This window comes from Lepus europaeus, chromosome 10, assembly GCF_033115175.1.
Source record: "Lepus europaeus isolate LE1 chromosome 10, mLepTim1.pri, whole genome shotgun sequence".
NCBI lineage: Eukaryota > Metazoa > Chordata > Mammalia > Lagomorpha > Leporidae > Lepus > Lepus europaeus.
The window spans coordinates 118,128,755-118,149,349 of NC_084836.1; the positions used below are offsets into that span (position 1 = coordinate 118,128,755).

A 20,595-nucleotide genomic window follows, 5' to 3' on the forward strand; every position below is an offset into this window, starting at 1 on the left:
TAATCTGTAAATTTTTATTAACTGGGGTTAGGGAGAGGTTTTATCAGAGCACATCTTGGGAACATTAGGAAGTTACAGACAGACTGAGATAAGTGTCAGAACAGAGAAGCCAGTCCCTCAGCCACGAGGAAAGGACCAATCTTTGTTAGGCTAAAGGAGGCAGGATTAAAGGAGACCCTGGCGCCCCCTGGTGGTAAACTTGCAACTTCCTTTATTTGTTGAAGCTGTCACACTGGTCCTTGTCCCTGAGCCTGTTAAGCAATTGTTTTTCCAAATTGTCTCAAGCCCTCTCCATTTCTCTCTGTTCAGCAACTTTCAGAGACCCTGTTAGAAAAAAGCCATTCTTACTCATTGCTTTTTCATAGCCACACATTCCATTCCCGGAAATTGGCGACTGCCCGATGCAGAGCCTGTGTTCGCCGTCCTGGAAACGTGAACTCAGACAAATGGGTTCTGGCCTCCCCTCCCCAGGCTGAGGGTGCGAGTGTGCGTCCAGCACAGAACTCCATTCCTTCTCACTGGCGTGTTTCTTCCGTCACTTCACCTGCCTCCACCATTTATCAAACTGAACCAAAACGCATGCCAACCCCCTCCTCAACCCCTCTGACCTGCCTAGTCCACCTGCTAAAACACCTCGACTGTTGTTTGCCAGAAAGACTGGACCTGAGACAAAAACCATGCCCCACAACATACAATCGCAGCCCGGGCTGTCTCTGTAGGCAGGATTTCACTGGGCGGGCATCCGAAGGAAAGCTATGTACATGGAGTCTGTCTGGTGAGGAGATGGGGGATGAGAACCCGGAGGGCACCGTGGAGATTTGATTACTTGGATTTGCCGACGGGGCCGATGGACACAGGGTCTGTTTGCACTTGAGCATCCGACATCCGCTTGGGTCCCTGGAGAAAGACATAAAGACGTGGGAGCCATTGATCGGCAGTCACGGCGTGTTCAGTGGGTGCTAAGCAAACACATCTCATTCACGAACGCAGGATGAAGGGTGGCCTCCTACCAGAGATCCCGGTTCAATGCCCAGGTACATCACTTTCTAGCTTTGTGAAATCTCAGACAAGTGACTTAATGCTGTGCTTCGGTTTCTTTAAGGAGGGAATGAAAAGACTCATCTCAGGGAGTTGCTCCTAAGATGCAGTGAGTTCACCCCTTCCCCCCCCCCCCCCCCCGGGGTTTCCAAATCCCTACGATTCTAGCTCACCTTACCCATTGCCTCCCCGGACCACAGTCTTCTTTTCTTATAAAACCCAGCACTCTTCAGTGGTCTGATTGTCTGTTTGATCTAACCTCTGTTTCCATGAGCACAAAAGCTCTGTGGGTTCTGCCACCTGTGCCCTCGGGTGTTGCCAGAGCCTGGCACAGAAGAGGCGCCCTTGGTATCAACGGAATGCAGGCGAATGAATGGGTGGGTAGGCATGAGTGTTGTTAATTCAGCTGTTGTTTTACCTTTGCTGTCAAGTGTAACCTACAAAGATTGACACGAATCCTTTCTGTACATGGTCTATGAGCGTAGGCTGACACACATGTGCACGCTATCACCTCCCAACTCAGGACCTTGTATGGCTCCTCTGTGGTTAAGACCTCCCCACTCGCAGACCCTGGAACCACCGGTGCCTTCTCTGTCCCTGGAGTTTGGTCTTTTCCAGGATGTTGGATCGTGGGATCAGGATGAAGAGCCTCTCAGCCTTGCTTCTTTCATGCAGCACGTGGATCTGAGATTCGTCCACATTACTACATATATCAGAGGCACCGTGGGCCCTAACTTAGAGGACAGGGTCCTAGAGGGTTACAGAGTATAGGACAGGACAGTAGGATATACCATAGTATCATATGTGTACAGTACAGTATGGGGTGGAACAGAGGAACATACAGATAGTATAGTGTAGCATAGCATAGTATAAGATAGTGTGTATTATATAGTACAGATGTATGTATAGTATGATGAATGTAATGCACTATAGTACAGCATAACATATAGTGTAGGGCATCCACATACAGTAGTATCGTATAGAAAAGGTATTATAATAGGGTACAGGATATAAAGTATAGTATATATAGTACAGTATAATATATAAGGCAGGCTAATACCATGTACCATCATAAAATAAATATAATATGATGCATAGTGTTGCATACTATACTATACATTTTATAGTGTAGTATGTTGTCTAGTATGCATGGTCTTCTATAGTATAGTAAATATAGTACTAACTGTAGCATAGTACATATTGATAGATATAGGGTGTATATGGGGTGTGTATAATAGTATCTATGGGGCTGGCACTGTGGCACAGTAGGTTAATCCTCCACCTGTGGAGCCAGCATCCTATATGGGCACTGGTTCTAGTTCCAGCTGCTCCACTTCCAATCCAGCTCTCTGCTATGGCCTGGGAAAGCAGTAGAAGATGACCCAAGTGCTTGGGCCAGTGGGAGACCTGGAAGAAGTTCCTGACTCCTGGTTTTGGATTGTCTCAACTCCGGCATTTGCAGCCATTTGGGGAGGGGATGGAAGACCTTTCTCTGTCTCTCCCTCTCACTGTCTGTAACCTTACCTCTCAAATAAATAAATAAAAATCTTAAAAAAAATAGTATCTATGGTATATGTCTGCAGTATCATATCTCTAGTGCAGTACATTGCAGCATACGTGGCATGGGACAATACAGGTTCGCATTAGTATATACTGCACTGTGTAATAGGATAGAACATAATTTAACACTGGAGTCAGATTCCTGGGGTTTGAATCCCAGATCTGCCCTCCCTCGCTGTGTGACTTCGGTCAAGTACTTAACTCTATGCACCTTAAGTGCTGAACGTGAAATGCTGATTCACGTGAAGTGCCTGGGAGAGGCTCTGTCCCCTCTTGGGGCTGTAGGAGAGCCACTGCTACTCCTTCCAGTGGTGGTGGCTGGGTTCACTCAACAGCACGTGCTGAGCATCTGCTCTGCAGAACACGTGCCGGGGTCTTCAGGGGTCTAAAGAAGACAGGACCCACCCCCCTCAACGGCTACTGAAACCTAGTCTCAAGGGGCCGGCCACACGGGTTGTGAGGACTGCTGCGTCACTCCAGGCTTCATGGGTGCCCTCCTCCCCAGCCCAAGGGGTGTCCAGCCGGCTAGGCTGCCAGCGACAGTGACCCCACTGGCCCTCCCGGGGACACAGGAGGAGCCTGAGCTCCAATGTATTTATGCCCTCGAGGCAGGGCTGAGTCCTCCCCCTCCTCCCCCCTTCCCTCTCAGCCTCGGGCCAGGGCTGGCGACATGATAGTCTCACCACAGTTGCTCTTTCTGGACCTGTGAGAACTGCCATTTTCTCTCCTCATCTTCCTGCTTAGCCTGGCACGTGACTGCTGTTAGCCTCCTTGCTCTGATGCCTGAAACTCAGAAGTGACTTGGCCAGGGTCACACAGCCGTGGCCTGGTGGAGCCAGGTTCAAACCAGGAACAAGCTGCTTCTGGTTTCTGGTCCCGCCCCAGGCTGGCCCAGAGGGAAGGTGCGTCCTGCCTGCCCCTGCATGTCTCTGTGCCTCCCCCACCCCAGCCACTCCCTCTATCAAAGCTTAGCTGTGCAGTGCCATCCTTAGGTACTGTGACCCTGGGTCCCCTCAGACTAACTACAGCAAACGTGGGCTGCTATTGCCTTATAGATGGACGTCATTTCACTAGCAGACTGTCCTATTGTTTTTAAAGTTAAATGCTGACATTTAAAAATGAAGTGCTGGGGCCCGCGCTGTGGCATAGCAGGTTAAGCTGCCACCTGCGGCGCCGGCATCCCATTAGGGTGCCTGTTGAGTCCCGGCTGCTCCACTTCCGATCCAGCTCTCTGTTGTGGTCTGGGAAAGCAGTGGAGGATGGCCCACGTCCTTGGGCCCCTGCACCCATGTGGGAGACCCAGAGGAAGATCCTGGCTCCTGGCTTCAGATTGGCACAGTTGCAGCCATCTGGGGAGTGAACCAACAGATGGAAGACCTCTCTCTCTCTCTCTCTCTCTGCCTTTCAAATAAATAAATAAATCATTTTTTTTTAAAGTGTCAGAACACTGCCTCCAGCTGGGCAAAACCCTCTGCCACAAAGCCTGGTGCACAATGAGTGTTGAATTATCGTGCTGAGAGTGAAGGTTGTGTGTGTCCTCTCCACTGACACATGCTTAATGCATGTCCAAGCACGTTTCTACTGGACACATGTCCCGTCCACACCCCTGTGAAGCTGGAGAACCATGCGTGATGCCAGCGTTAAGCTGGGGACCAGCTGCACACGCTCGTCCACGCACATGTGTCTGTGCACACACACACAGAACTTCTAAACATTTCCTGTAAAAGAAAGCCCCTCTATTCAAAAAGAAAAGAAAATGCGGGCAGGTGTTCGGCCCAGCACTTACAAGGCTGGCTGAGATGTCTGGTCCCACATTGGAGCATCAGGATTTGAACCTTGACTTTGGCTCCTGATTCCTGTCCAGTCAGGCAACCCCGGGGGGACACATCCAGGTGGAGCCTCTGAGGCTCCATCATCATGGCTGTAGATGTCCAGATGAACGCAGGCTTGGGCTTGGGAGCCCTGGACGGAGTCCAGCCTCTGCTGCTGCCTCTGGCCCTACTGATGCTTAGGGATGGATACTTCTTTGCTATGGGGATTGTTGTCCACCTTACAGGACAGTTAGCAACATGTCTGGCATACAACATCCCCGCAGCACCTACTCAGAGTTGTGACAATGAAAAAAGTTGCCTCTGAACATCACCAGATGTCCCCTGGCACACAAAATAACCCCTGGTTAAGGACCACTGGATTAGGAGCATCCCCACCCCAAATCAGGGGTTCACAGGGGATGCACAGAGATCACCCAAGAATTCCAGAGAAGCGAGCTGTGGCTCTGAGCTCAGAAGCTTTGGGACCACCCCTCCCCGAGTGTGCACCACCCCGTGTACCACAACTCTGCAGAGAATTGAGAGGTAGAGAAAACACACAGTCAGTCTGGGACTAACTGAGGCAAGTATGATTAGGATGCCACCCACCTGCAGGGTGTGAGAACTGAGCCTGGAGATGCAGACCCCAGCTGAACCACCCGACGGGGATCGGTCCTCACATGCCTTCCTTTTCTGAGGCTATTCTCTTGAGAACTGGAGACAGGCCTGCTCCCCGAGGAGCTGGGAAGAGCAAGGACTCTGGGCAAGAACTTCTCCAAACAGCCTCAAGTCTTACTTTTTATCACCACCTCAAGTGCAGGTCCCACACGAATTCGAGGACAGAGATGAGGCAGAAAACGATGGTTCTCAGAAATCTCTACGGTTGGGACTGAGATTTTCAATTTCTTTTCTTTTTTCTTTTTTTCTTTTTTTTGACAGGCAGAGTGGACAGTGAGAGACAGAGAGAAACGTCTTCCTTTTCCGTTGGTTCAACCCCCAATGGCCGCTGCAAACCGGCACACCTCGCTGATTTGAAGCCAGGAGCCAGGTGCTTCCCATGCAAGTGCAGGGCCCAAGGACCTGGGCCATCCTCCACTGCCTTCCCGGGCCACAGCAGAGAGCTGGACTGGAAGAGGAGCAACTGGGACAGAACCTGGCGCCCCAACTGGGACTAGAACCCCGGGGTGCCAGCACCGCAGGGGAGGATTAGCCTAGTGAGCCACTGCAGCACCGGCTGAGATTCTGAATTTCTAACAAGCTCCACGGGGATGCTGTTCTGAGGCCCACTGCTGGGGCAGAGGGTCTGTGGACTCATCTACCTCCATGTTGGAGGCCACAGGTGTCCACAGGTATCCACGGGACAGAGTGGTTCTGAAAGGTAAGTGGGTTGAGGTCAGCTCACTTTGTGCTGCCACAAGGTTGACCCCAGTTCTCTGCTGGAGTCAATGGTCCCTGGTCGCCCCAAGCTCTAGCCACATCCCCATGGTCCTGGCTAAGACCTCCCTCCTTCTTCTCTGACTTGGTGTAGTATCACTGTGTCAGATTTTCATTGCTCTGACAAATAGCCGAGAGGAGCTACTTGTAAAGGAAGAAGGTTTATTTGGGGTCACAATTTTGGATCACAGCCCAGGATTGAGAGACCTCTTGAGTACTACCTTCCCAGGGCCCAGGGACCTCAGTGGCCTCAGCACCTCCCACTAGGCCCACCTCCTAGACACTGTCATTGGATCAAATCTCTACCTTTCCCAATAGTAGCACCCTGGGCCAAGCCTTTAACACCTGGGCCTTTGGGAGACACTGAAACCAATGCCCTGACTACAGGAATCTCCCTGCTTATAATCTGAGTAATGACCCTACGGACTCCCCAGATTTGCAGAGCTGACATTATTCCAGGGGTAATCAAATGCCTACTCATGCCATATTCCACTCCATCCACCCAAGACTCACTCACTTTTTTCTTTCGACAAGTACCCCAGGGTGTCTTGTATGGGAGGACAGCACATCAGTCCTTGACAGACATGGTCACTCTCCTCCCAAAGCCAATGGTCTGGGAGGAGACCAGGAAGAGCCAGATAAAACATGAAGAAAGCAGGCAAAGGTCACACGGCCTCCTCTCACAGGGGACAGGTCCACTGGAGCAGCTCTTGCCCAGGGATGACTGCATCCCCCAGGGCCATCGGGCACTGTCTCCCCATCCATCCCAGCAGACTGAACGCCAACCCCAGGCTTCTTGCCATCCCACCCTTGCACCTGTTGCTCCCACTGTCTGCCTTCAGACCTCCCCTGCAGCCAAAGGGGAGGCCCCACCGACCTGTAATCTCCTCTGACCCTGGCCCCCAAGCCCCAGACCTGACCACGGCCTCACAGCCTCCCTTGCCATGACTCCCTTCTCCCCTCCTGCTCCTCCCACATGCAGTGCCTGGCACCCCTATCCACTCTGCACCTGATGCTGGCTCTGGAACCCCAGTGGCTGCGTCCACCTTGCTTCCTGTGCCCAGCACAGCGCCTGGCATGGAGTGGGAACACAATGAATATTTGCCAAATGTTCAGCCAGCTCCTATTCAACCGTCCCCTTTGTCTGACAGCTCAGAAAGCAGCAGCAAAAATCCACCTACCAGGCCTTTGAAGAAGCCTCCAAGGGATTGCTGCCGCTTCTCAGGTCTCTTCTGGGCCTTGTCCCCATTCTGCAGCGAGTTTCCATCCACCACGGCCTGCTCTGTGCACTGGGCGGTTGCCGCGGCTTCCTGCTTGCTATTCTTGCGCTTGCTCATCTCGGCAGCTGACTTCTTGTCCTTCGAGGAGCCCTCTTTGCCCTTCGGGGCTGCTCCCGCGGGTTCCGGCTCTGGTGGCGTGATGGCCTTCTCCGTGGAGTTGGAGGTCTACAGCAATGTCAAGCACAGTGATTAGTGGCTGCAGGTCGCCTCTCCATACAGGGGAGCAACTCCGTTACAACAGAGGCATTCTAGTGCTGGATGGTATCGACACTCTCCTGAGTCTAGGGTGGCAGGAAAAAATAAGAACAATGTGCAAACGTGCCATGGTGCAAGGTGATAGTAGAGGACATTCACTTATGTATCCAATAATCCATTAGTTAACTTTATGCTTTGCCAGCAGGCATTATTTTCCCCTTCTGGTACCAGAACTTGGATCCTCCTTGGGAAACCATTCCTGCCCCCCCCCCCCATCTTTTCCATGCACAAGGTCAAGTGACTCAGGCTCAGCCAATCAGAGCACTGCATATGACTGCTCCAGCATAGCTGACCACAGAAGAGAACTGAACTAGTTTTTAGAGCTTTACTAAGATAATCAAGAGAGATGATTGCTTCCTTTTCACAGGGTTTGAAGCTTCACTGGACGTGGAAGTCTGGAGCTTCTAGAACCACCAGTATTTCCAGGGAAAATCTTCCTGAAAAGGAAGCCAATGCAGAAGCAAGCAGAACTGAGATGAGGAGGAGGAAGGGATCAGGTACTGAGGACCTCATGTGTGACTCCTGGACTTGGCTCTTCCTGAAGCCCATGTATGGGCCTTAAGAGGGTTTCTCTTACTTGCACCCTCACTTTTTTTTTTTATTGGGGATGCCAATTTTTTCCTTCACGATCGCACCTACCTTAATTTTGGGGTGTAAAACTGATTTTTTTGCTCTATGAAATGGTAGTTTAAAAAAAGTGATTGTGCTTTATGTTTAGCTTTGACTATACATCCTTCTGTGCCAAAAATGAAAGTGTACAATCCTCCCTGGTTATTACAGTTTGGAGGATGAAGCTGTAAAGTACAAAATTCTGGAAGTTGCTGGGTAAATTACAGATAACCAAAAAACAATTTGTGTGGAAGTAGAAATTCTTTTCTCGTACTTTCTCGTACGTGCCTGTAGGAGGGACAAAGAGATCACATAGAAACAAAAATGAGGTTGGGAGTAAGATAGACCACGTGAAGATCTTCTTTCCCAGCTGTGAAAACAGTACAAGTCCAAAGTACCATTTCTCCAGTGCAAGAAAAACACCAGTTCAAGCAATGTTGGCTGTGGTGTTGGGAGACAATTTGGAGTAGGGGGACTGCAGGGCATCAAGCGTCACACACTCCATTCAAAGGCCCCAGTGAGAGATATCGTGTAGACTCAGCACCCCAGTGCTGTCACATCTTATGTTTTCAGTGGAGCCTTTAAAAGTTTGAAATGCAAAATATGTCAACTTTTAAGTATCAGCTTCAAAAGTTCAGGACAAACAATGGGGACACAACCACTCCTGGGAGCCATGCTGGATCTACCGAACACGTTCATAACTTCTGATTCATAAACTGTCCCCAAGTCAAAAGTTCAGTGACAGAGGCGCAGTTGTGACTGAGAAAGCAGCAAGAAAAGGAAAACTGTCCTTGTGCATCAGTGAATCAAACACACCTCTTAGCAGTAAGTGGCGAGACAGACGAGGCTGCCCTCTCCCACTGGTTTCTGCAGGCTGCAGCTCTTCCCCGTACAAGTCCCCAGGAAGGGGCATCAGACGTCCAGCGTGCAGCCCAGACGCCAAAGCTGCAGCAAATGCTGACACCAGATGTCCAAGCACCCTCGTCTGCCCAAAGCAGATATGGACCTTAGAAGGAAAACAGGGGTGCTGGCGGCTGCGGCACAGTGGGTTAAGCCACCGCCTGCAATGCTGGCATCCCACATGGGTGCCGGTTTGAGTTCTAGCTACTCTGCTTCCAATCCAGCTTCCTGCTAGTGCACTTGGGAAGGCAGTGTATTTGGGTCTCTGCCACTCATGTGAGAGACCCGAATGGAGTTTCTGGCTCCTTGCCTGGATCAGCCCTGGCCTCTGTGGCCATTTGAGAGTGAACCAGCAGATGGAGGATCTTTCTCTATATAACTCTGCCTTTCAAATAAATAACATCTTGGGAAAAAAAAAAAAAAAAAAGATCGAAACAGAAACACCCACCACCATGCCCTTCAGGAAGTCAGAAAACAGTAGCCCTGGTTCAGACACCCTCACAGAGAAAGGAAGAGACAGAAACAAAGTTCTTCTACCCACTGGTTCACTCTCCAAACCAATCCAAAGCCAGGAGCCAGGAGCCAGAAGCTCCTTCCAGGTCTCCCATGCGGGTGCAGGGTTCCAAGCACTTGGGCCATCTTCTACTGCTTTCCCAGGCCAGAGCAGAGAGCTGGATTGGAAGAGGAGCAGCCAGGAGTAGAACTGGCGCCCATATGGGATGCTGGCACCGCAGGCAGAGGCTTAGCCTACTATGCCACAGCACTGGCTCCTGTGCAGAAAATCTTAAGATCTATTGTCTGGAGTCAGAGGGACCTGGTTTAGTTCTAGTTCCATCCTTTCCTTGCTGTGTGACCTGGAACACATGGTTTGATCTCTCAGTTTCCTCATCTGTATGGGAGTGAGCAAAAGACATGGAACTGTGTAGTGTGGCTGAGACTAGAAAGCCAACCTAGCCCAGAGTCTAGCCCCAGTGGAATGCCAAGCAGTGAAAAGCAGTTTTCCTGGTTGAAACAGTAAACTGATGACTATGGAAAGAGAAATACCACAAACTCTTTGCAGGCTTTGCCGTCCATGTATACGTGTGATAGGAGTTGATCAACGGTATCAGACGGTAACATTCCATCAGCTGCATGGGTAACAAGGGGTGACCACCACAGACTGAACTGTGCCACCCCAAACTGCCATCTGAATATCCACCCACCAATGGTGGCACTTGGAGTAAGGAAGCTATGAGGTCATAAGGGTGGGGACCTGATCAATGGGACTGGCTAACGTCCTTGGAGTAAGAGGCATCAGAGGGCACATGTTCGCTTTCCCTCTCTGTGCCTTGTGGGGGCACAGCAAGAAGCTGCCATCTGCAATCCAGAAGGGGAGCCCTCACCAGAAACTGAACCTTGCTGGCACTTTATCTTGGCTTTCCCAATCTCTAAAACTGTGAGAAATAAATTTCTGTTGTTCAAGCTGCCTATCTATGGTATCTTGTTATGAGAGCCCATCCCAATGCAGCAACAAACACGAAGCCCTCAGTCCAGGAATGTTCGAAGTGTTTCACACGTGTTGACTCATCTTAGTGTGACATTCTAGGAGGTACTTTTCCCAGCTCCGTGATACAGAGGAGGAAAGTGAGGCCCTGGGCAATTTTGTAATCTGCTTACAGTCACACAGCTAAAATATGTCTGAGACAGGATTTGAACCCAGGCTATTTGAGTCTACATCTCATGCCTTAAGCACTTCTCCATCTTGACAAAATTAACAGAATAATTAAAAAGGATGACATTTTGTAAAGACATGCTTTTTAGTTAGAAAAAGAGAGCAGATCATAACATAGCATGTTATGCACAATTTCATTTTTTAAAAAAACTCAGTTATAAAAGTGTTATAGCTCTGTTTTGTTAGAGAAAATAATGGAAGGAAACAGGGGGACCCCATGTATTTCATGCACTAATTCAAGAAATAGCTTTTCTATGTGCCAGGCACCATGTGATAAGACAGAAAAGTAGACAAGGCTGCTTGCTCCAAGCAAGGGTGCAAAGGGGTAGGGGAGACAGGCAACTGTCAGACCAATGGACTATTGTAATTCATGATAAGTGTTATGAAGTAAAAAAAAAAAAATCAAGGTGTAGTGGCAGAGGGAGGTATGGAAGATCTCCTTGAGGACATGATATTTATGGCAAGACTGAAGGCTGGAAAGGATAGAAACGCGGGAAGAGCACGTGTGAGAGCTGAGGGGCTTGAGCCTGCTGGTGCCTTGGCTATGGAGCCCACCACGGTGCCTGTTAGACAAGAAGTACTCAGCCTAGAGATGCCATATGGGTCGGCTGTAATGAGAACTGCATTGAGAATAGGGCTGGAAGGAAATGAGAACATGCCATTAAACCCGCCACCAATCAGAATTCAACGTCACTTACTTGGTAGCTGGAATCTTTCCCATTTATTTCTTCTGAGTCGGTGATCCCTCCATCCCCTTTCACTGACTAAAATAACAAACAGATAATGGCCTTTCAGCTACCACAAGCACAGTGAATGGGGGAATGCAAGGCAGGTCTGGAAATGATGATCTCACTCATTGATTACAGAGATTCAGGATCAAGACAAACCAAGATCCACTGGAAACATGGTGCTCATGAGATACACAGATTTCTATGCAATCCACAACCACAGTCTTATCAAATACAAGTGGTGACCTCTGAAACTAACAACCATGTTGACAGTCCTAAACCCCAGGATTAAGTAATTCTGGGATAAATAAATGATGAAGAAAAAACAAGGGGTAACTGAACACATTGAATGTATAAAAAACAGAACAATCAAACCATCAATGGCCTTCCATTGATAACCTGTGGGTGGTAGGTACTTGGATGTGTTGTTTTTCCTCCTAGTAGGTGAGGAGTTGTATTGAGCATTCCATTTCCATCCTTTAGTGCCCTCTATGGCATCTGTGACAGGGCTGGATGGAGCTGAATTCATAGTTTTGTCTCCTGAACCCCAAATCACTCCCAAAGTGATTCTAGGGCCAGAAGCTTCAGCATCACCCAGGAACTTGTTGGAAATGTAAATTCTTGAACCTCACTCCAGATCTGCTGAGGCAGGGACTCTGGGAGGCAGGCCTTAGCCAACTGTTCTGACGAGTCTTCCAGGTGGTTCTGAGTGTACTCAATTTGAGCATCTTTACAGAGCTTGGCAGAGGGTGGAATCTTAATACTTGGCTTCTTGATTGTTAACAGTGGAAGAAGTGGGCTCTGGAAGTTACATATACTTCTCTTAGGGATATCACCAAGATTTTCAACTCAAAGGTAAATAAGAATCTGTCTGTTCTCCATATAAAATTTAGATTCCCTGGGGCCGGCATCATGGTGTAGCAGGTAAAGCCACCACCTACAACTCAGGCATCCCACATGGGTATATGGTCAAGTCCTGGCTGCTCCACTTCCAATCCAGCACCATGCTAATGCACCTGGGAAAGCAGCAGAAGATGGCCCAAGTGTTTGAGTTCCTGCAGCCAGGTAGGAGACCCAGTTGTAGCTCCTGGCTCCTGGCTTTGGCCTAGCCCAGCCTTGGCCATTGCAGTCATTTGGGAAGTGAACCAGCAAATGGAAGATCTGTCTGTCTCTCTTTCTCTGTAACTCTGACACTCAAATAAATAAAATAAATCTTCAAAAAATTTAGATCGACTAACATGGAAAGTGGGTGTTCCCCCTCTGCCTCCTGGGCTCTTCTCTCCTCTGTTGTTCTCCAAGGGCCTGTTTTGCAATGGTGGGGAACATCTGGCTGCAGGCTGTGTAAGGCCCATGAAATCATTTGGTCTGGCCCTGCCAAAGCAACTGTGGGTGGGGCTTGAAATTCAATAAATCTATGGCAGGCTAATATTTAAGTTGGTATTTTGTGTGGCCCATGGATGATGTTAAAAATATCCAAATGGACTTTGGAAGAAACTATGGTCCTCAGCCCTGGAAGATGGCATTGACTCTCTTGGCTATGGCTTTCCTCCCCATGGCCAGCTCTGGCAGGTGGCCCATTGCACCCAATTTTTGACACTTTGGGATTTCACTGAGACTCTAGGATTCAGGCTGTGCCATAAGAGCCCTTCCTACTCAATAATACTACGAAGTGTCCTTTAGGGTAACAACAACAAGAGTAATAGCAAGGAAAAACTCAGTGGACATCTGGGCTCATGCAGCCCTCCCACTACCTTCTGGGAAATAAAGTTAGCTCTCTTACTCCCTAAGAGAGAGTGATTTTTAGCTTTCTGTGGTGGTTTCAATTTGATATCTATTAGATAATCAGCCAGTTTAAAGTTTCAGTTTGCATTCTTCTGCCTTTCTTTCTTTGATAGCCCTGGAGGGGAATTTGGGTTGAATGGGAAGGAAGGCTGTGCTGGCAGCAATGGATCTCAACTGGCATCATGAAAATGAGTCAGGTTATCAGAGGGATCACTGAAAGTTCAGCCTCTAAAACAAGCAGAGTGCATCCCAACTGTTCAATGACGTTTTTTTTTTTTTTTCCTCTGTTCATTTTGAGGCATATAAAATCGTACGCATGCTGAAGTGACTGCATGCGGAGTTTAGACTAAGGACATACTTCAGTCCATCTGAGGTTGCTTCCATAATAGCGTAACAGTTGTTATTACCAATAAGCCCTTTCCCGCCCTCCCTCTGTCCTTTCTCCCTTCCTCTCGTCCCTCCTTCCTTTTTTCCTCCCTGTCCCTCTCTTCTTCCATTTTGCAGAGCTCTCTTCCACAGAGAAATCAGGATAATCCATGCTGGGCCTTTGTAATTCAAAGGACCATAACCACCGAATCTTATTGTTCCCAGCTGTCAAAAATAGCAAACTTATGGTTTAAAGAGACTGAAACTCCTTCAGAGACGACTACTTTGAAGAGCAGTTTGAAGACTATGAAGAAATTTCAGAGATTTTTCCAGTGTGATACTGAGCAACTTTCTTCCTGGAATTTATTTTTATTCATGAGCGTCAAAGGTGAAGCCTCTGGGGCTTTCAGCCTGTGGTTTGGAGGTGGATTCCAGTTGTGGCACCCAAGCCGTGCATATTAATGAGGTCACTTTTTAGGTTCTGCATTGTGTCATGCATTCCTGTAGCTGGATACTTACTCTGGGGACTGTTTGAAGCATCTTCAATATCTATCACTTAAGATATTCAAAATTCTAAGAGAAATGCTTGGTGATCTCTTGGAAGGAATATAAATGCATTTTGATGGCAACCCAATTCAACTAAAGCTGAGATGTAAAAAAGGACTGGGGATGAAAGTTTCACATAGTCTGAGTATTATCAGCAACATTATTTATAGGTCAGCTCCGTAACAGCAAATCTAAGGCACAAGTTCCTCTGGAAATTTCCAAGATCAACAAAGGTCCTGTGTCCAAGCTTTATGTTTTACGAACAGGCCCATTTGAAATGGAATTTAACTGTTCAGACACAATTACCCCTCAGAGGTGAATTTTACGTTCATAACAAATATACTCAGAAAACCCAAGTCCACGTTTTACGTAAGCCATGACTGACTGTGCTCTTTGTTTGCCTTGCTATGATTTTAGGTAAGTGGGATGGATGGTCCCACACATAAACAGGATGCTTCTGCAGAAAACAAGACTAAGGAAATCACAAAGTGGAGTTTACATCTGCTCTACCTCCACACAATCTCAAAGAAAACCAGCTGTTGGAAGCACATGAAGTAGCAACAACAGGGTGAGCTGCAGAGCCAACAAAAACAGCAAAAAATCAGAGCTGGAATTCCGGCTCTGACGAGGACAACTCTCTCGTCCGCCCTTGGATCTCAATGCCCTCACTCGCTTCCTAGGGTCTCCCCATCAATCAAGGAGGTGCTGCATGCAGTGGCTCAGTGCCATGCCTGCCCCTCATAACGCACAGTGAGTACACGGCAGCAGTCACTGTGACTGCTGCCCCCAACCCAGAAGTGCCAGACGACTGCCGAGCCCCTTGACTGGCAGAGAATGCAAGGGTCAGGAATCCAAGTCCCTGGCGAAGACAGGCTCAGATAAATGCTTGTCAAACACGTTTCTTTAAAGATAAGTCAAAGTGAAAATCTTAATACTCAAGGAAGAATATGACATCAAAAACTGTGGCTAGAACATTCTTGCTTTTGGTTTCGCAGTTACCATCACAAACCCCCACCTTATTTCCTCCAGGCAGAACATTTCAGTAGGTTTAGTAAACTTACTCCACTGAATGTAATCAACAAAACCCTCTGATTTCATGGCTGTCTCCTCACTTGGGCCTTTCATTTGTCTAATATTCCTCTAAGCCTGAGGATGTTAATAGTGAGTCATGAAGAGGATTAAATGAAATAATGTGGGGAGAGTTTAGAGGAAGAAGACACTTTGCAAGGGCAAGGTGCTGTTAATACCGATGGACTATAAATCTGTACCTGTATAATTCTATCTATCACCCGATGGTTTCATCTGCTTATACCTGATTTGTAGATACATGAATATAGCTCTCTACCCACTCACTTCATGAAAATATACCAGCCCTTCAAATATCCTAGTTCTTGACATCCAGTTGAATTAATATATGTAAGACTCTTTCTATTTAAGGATGACAGATGCCTTAGATATTCTTTGCCATCATTTTGAAGTCTTGTAGGAGCCCCAGGACTTTTGGTGAAGTGGTCCATCTACATGGGTTGAATGCAATGTTAAGACTTACATAAATTTTCTCTTTTCCTTAAAATCAAGTTATTTGACAAATGACTTTCTATTTTTATATTTACAAGAGGTTAATTTCTAGGAAGAAAAAAGGTATCTTTAGAAATGAACTGGACAATGTATTTATTAAAAAAAATAACCAAGAGCTACTTGGTCAGGGATGCTAAGCTATGTTATCTTGGAGACACCTGAGAGGCAAAGGCCAGAACAGAAAATCAATGATCTGATGAATGAAGAAGTTGAATACAGAAGTTTTACAATTGATTTTCTCTTCTATTAAATCAACTATTTGAAAAAAAAAACAAAAACAAAAACAAAAAACAAACAAACAAAAAAAAACCTCAGAGCTTGCTAACACAATTTAAAATTAATTTGAGACACTGGCTTATTTCATTCATGCTCACCCTCCCTTACTCCCCACTACCCCCTGCTCAAAATCCTTCATGTTGGGCCAGATGCTGTCTCTATTTTCAATCCCTTAGAGCAGATTGCTCCCACTGCATAAATCCAAAATTTGGAAGCCATAAACTTGTTACCAAAAAGTGTCTTCTGAGAATAACTGCAGGAGCCAGCCTCCAGGAATCTACCCAATGGAGACATGGACACCTATGCATAAATACAGGTGTGCAAAGATCTTCACGTAGCTTAGTGACTGAGATAATATATGTAGGACACTTGATGTCTGTTCACTGAACATGAAGATAGGCTTAAAATTAATGTCTGGTGTCTACACTGGGTTTTATTTTCCCTGAGGGTAGAAACTGCAGTATTTATGCTCACTGCTGTATACCTGGAATGTAGTGCACACTCAATTATTATTTGTTGAATAAATGAATGAATGAAATACAAAATGTTGTAAACAAAACAAATGTCCACCCACAGAGCAATTAATCTGAGTATGATACCCAAACAATGTATTTCAAAGAAGTTACAAAGAATATGGTGACTCTTTATGAGGTTACAAACTCACACACCCACAGGAATAGGGCCAGTCATACAAATGAATGAGATGGGTTGGGCGTGCAATAGGGAGTGGTGGGAATTTTTGGTAAACTGAAAACCCAGGTCCTTTGTGTATTTAAATTAATCACAATGAAAATAGAATGTCTAATGAAAACAAAACAGAAAAAAAGAGGTAAGAAGAATTAGGATATCTGGGACGCTGGGGGAAATCCCAGCAATCATGCATGTTCTGGGAAGAAAAGCGTAAAGCTCCCACGTGTAACCCTCTTCCTGGGCAGCGAGTAGTAAGACTTGACGCTCTGAGTTCCCTGAAGACTATTTGGGGAACTGTGTCCTTGTCTACCTCCATCCCTATCCGATGGAGAATCAATCCCCGAGGATTCCTTAGTGTCTAATTTGTTCTCCTAACTGTCCAGGCTTACCCAGTTTCTGCTGCTGGAACATTTCCTGAAGCAACAGCTAACAGATAGTTCTGGGGGATAAAATTCAGTAATATGGAATCACATTTGAATTTAAGATTTGTTTTGGGTGGGTGCCATGAATGGTTTAGAGGTGTTTTCATGCTTTGTGTTTGTTGTATTTTTCCCTCATGTAGGTGGAGGCGCTATGTGAAAGGCAAAAGATTTACATGATCTGAAAAGAAATCAGAGTATTCTGAAGGAGCTATATGTAGGTTATTTGGAAAAGACTGTTACCCTATTTGCTGTTACCGTAGACATTATGATGAGCTATTTGATCATCTAGATGAGTTGCCAGAAATAGCCAACTGTTTTTTTCTTCCCTGGCATTGTGTAAACATTGGTTTAAAAGTCTCAAACTCTGGGGCAAGCCATATGGTGCAGTGGGTTAAGCTCCCACTTGGGATACCCACACTCCATATTGGATTGCTTGGCATCAAGTCCTACCTCTCATTCCAATGCAGCTTCCTGCTAATACACACACTGGGAGGCAGCTGATGGCTCAAATACTTGGGTCCTTGCCACACACATGGGAGATCTTAGAGTTCTGGGCTCCTGGCTTCAACCTGCCCCAGCTCTGGCTGCTGCAGGCCTCTGGGAAGTGAACCACTGGATAGAACATCTCCTCCCACCCTCTTTTTTTCTTTCTCTCTCTTTCCCCCTCTCCTTCCCCTTCTCCCTTTCCTTCTTTGTCACTCTGTCTTTCAAATAAAAAAAAGAGAGAGAACTTCTAAAAGTGAAAAAAAGATTCTTATTTTTTTGTTTTTTAAGAAGTCTCAAACCTTGATCCCAGTTACAGCATGAAATCAGAGTGAATGGCCAGTAGTATGGATGTGGATTTGGGACATACTGGTTGCCTACTACCACTCTACACCTTTTTCTCCATCACTATCCAGCAAGAAAAGGAAATTATTCCTGCCAACCATTTCTAACAGAATTATTTCTAATAGGCCCTAACTCCCACTGGCAAGGGTTTTTGCTGGGTTTTGTTCTGTTTCATTTTGTTTTATGGACCAGAAAGAATTCCTTAACAGGGTACAGCCTATGAAATCAGAGAGTTGCATTCTCAAAGGCTTAACCTCTCAATACTCCCCAAAACACGAGCACACTATAATGAAATTCTTGTTTTTCATTAAAAGAGAATTAAACTGATGACCTTTTACATGGCTTTTTGTCTTTTGTTCTCCAGTTGATTTGGTTTTGTTGCATTATATGACTCAAGTTTCTGGCTGTTTAAATATTTAATGTCCACGGTTTCATAGACACCAAAAGATGGCTATTCACATTCTTTCCATTCTATTTGAGCTAAAAGCATGACAAACTCACCAGCTAAGTGATAAACACATATTCATTATAGAACATTATTTGCTGCTTCCTTGTTTGAGTGGTCTGTACATCAGTTTTGCCCAAATTAGTGTCATTCACAAGTCATCTTCAGAATTTTCACCACATCAATAAATAACTTGGACTATTTTTTCTTAATCCTTAAAAATACCTCCTGTTCTTTATGTAAATAAATGTGTTTTCAAAGAAACCTTCATATCACTTCTATAAGAGAAGCAGTAACATTTGCCACCAACAAAAGGAAACTTTATTTTAAAATGAAAACAGAAACAATAACTTCTAGGTAAATGCTACTGACTACCAAAATTCAGAGCAAAGGCCTGCTCTTCCTTTATTATAGGGGGTTAGTAGACGTTAGTGAATATTAGACATAAACAAATTTTCCCTATTATTGAAATTGAAGGACACAAAGGAATTTTCTCCCTGCACCGTACACATCCCATTCATAGTCTATTAGACCACCTGCAATCATGTCTCCTACCAGCTGGGGTGTGAGGCCCCCGTTCTCAGGGCCGGGCTGGCTGCAGCAGTTTTCCTGTACTGGAAACAAGTGGCTTACCATTTGTCTGAGAAACGCCATGAAGGAGGTTCTCGGTGGCTTCCTTTCTTCTCTTTTGGGTTTGACCTCTGCATCTTCAGGCGCACCCTCTTCTCCACTGAGATCCACTGTCCGCGAGGCTGACTCTACTTCCTCCGACTCTGTTACCTCTACTGCTGCTTCACATACTACCTGGATTATTTTACCAGGTAATGAGAGAGTGAAAAAAAAAAAAATTCCCCCAAACATGTCTCATCAAGCGAGGTCCTGGCTATGCCTCCTGTCCACACAGCAACTACGGGTGACTCCAAGGCCGTTTCCACACAGGCATTATCTTGAAGAAGTAAACTCATATTGTCTAATGTGCTCCCAAATTGCCAATTTCTGAGCAATGGTTAAATAGGTTGATATGGAAGTGGAGAAATTTCTTCCCCATGAGGGTACAAGGCACAGACAGGAGGTCCCCTTGGGGTAACTGCTGTTCAGAGCATGCCAAAAGTCTTTCCACTCTAGAAAACCCACGTCTTCGGTCTCCAAAAAATGAAGCACATCAGGCCTGGGTCGCAGGCAGGAACAATCATTTCCTTAATGGTCCAACCTGAACACCCTGCCTTCCGTGTTCCAGTTACCCTGCGGCTATGGGGAGACTGTCACATTGCAGAGGGGACAGTATAAAATCCACTCAAATTACTAACTTGATTTCCTCATTAACTCATTCCCCACCTCCCCAACACTGATCTTATGTCCTTACCACTTAAGTTCATGCATTTAGAAGAAAAGTGAACTTTTCAAGAAAACTATGGCTAAGCTGTTATGGCCCCTGCAAAGTACCAGAGAGCCCAACGCGCACTGACTGCCTATGACAAACACAGGACAGGCAGCCAGCGGGGCTTCCCCTGGAAGGTTCCATTCACTCCCATGTGATTCTAACTCTTGTCCGCCATCTGTGCAGCCCGATCACACCCACGGTGGTTTCTGCACCTGTATATTGGTCCCTGCAATGGGGCAGTTAATTGGAGAGAAAGGTTTTACAATTTCTCTTTTGTTTCCTCAGGGAGGGGTTGGAAAAATGCCAGATCAAGCCCATTGCCTGTTTCTATATGGCCCCTGAGCCAAGACTGGTTTTTATACTTTTAAAGGATTGCAAACTTTTTTTTAAGACAGGAAGATATAGAACAGAGAGCAAAAATGGCCAACATGCCCTGAAATATTGAGTACCCTTTACAGAGCTAGCTTCCCATCTCCAGCCTCAGGGTAAAGTTTGATCAAGGCAAAGACTTCCCTGTATGTTTGTCTTTGACCCCAGCTCCCTTGGAGACTTGCTCTAGAGTCAGTGGCAGGGGAAGGGGAATTGTTTTTTTTTTTTTTTCCCCAAGTACACTTGTGAAGAAATCATTTCCCTTCCCTTCCATCATACAGAACGTTCTACTGATTTGCAAATGACCCACACTTTGCAAAGTAAGAACACTTAATCTTTCCATGGTCAGCAGATGCAGGGGTAAATCAGAATACTGTGAAGTGTGGTAGCTGAGTCACAGCAGGCCATCCCACCTTGCAGTCAAGACATTGGTATGATCTCTGGCATTTCTCCTTTGTCAACCAAGGTTGAAACTGGGGAGTTAAAAGTCTTCTCTTCAAATCAGTGGAATCTGCTTTGTTTGTAAGGGCCTGGGGGAAACATCACTGATGTGATAACAAGGTCAGATTGTATGACAATAACTTTTAAA

General features: G+C 46.4%; 1 protein-coding gene across 1 annotated transcript in view; it reads right to left on the minus strand.

Annotated features, from left to right (window-relative positions):
- Positions 1 to 472: 472 nt before the first annotated feature.
- Positions 473 to 20,595, minus strand: part of BCAS1 (brain enriched myelin associated protein 1) — a 100,211-nt gene continuing 80,088 nt past the window's right edge. Inside the window, exons 9-12 of the mRNA XM_062202577.1 lie at positions 18,890 to 19,060; positions 11,294 to 11,359; positions 7,022 to 7,285; positions 473 to 897 (exon numbers count right to left, since the gene is read on the minus strand). Coding sequence (XP_062058561.1) covers positions 823 to 897; positions 7,022 to 7,285; positions 11,294 to 11,359; positions 18,890 to 19,060 — 576 coding nt within the window. The 3' untranslated portion in view covers positions 473 to 822. The remainder of the gene's footprint in view (positions 898 to 7,021; positions 7,286 to 11,293; positions 11,360 to 18,889; positions 19,061 to 20,595) is intronic.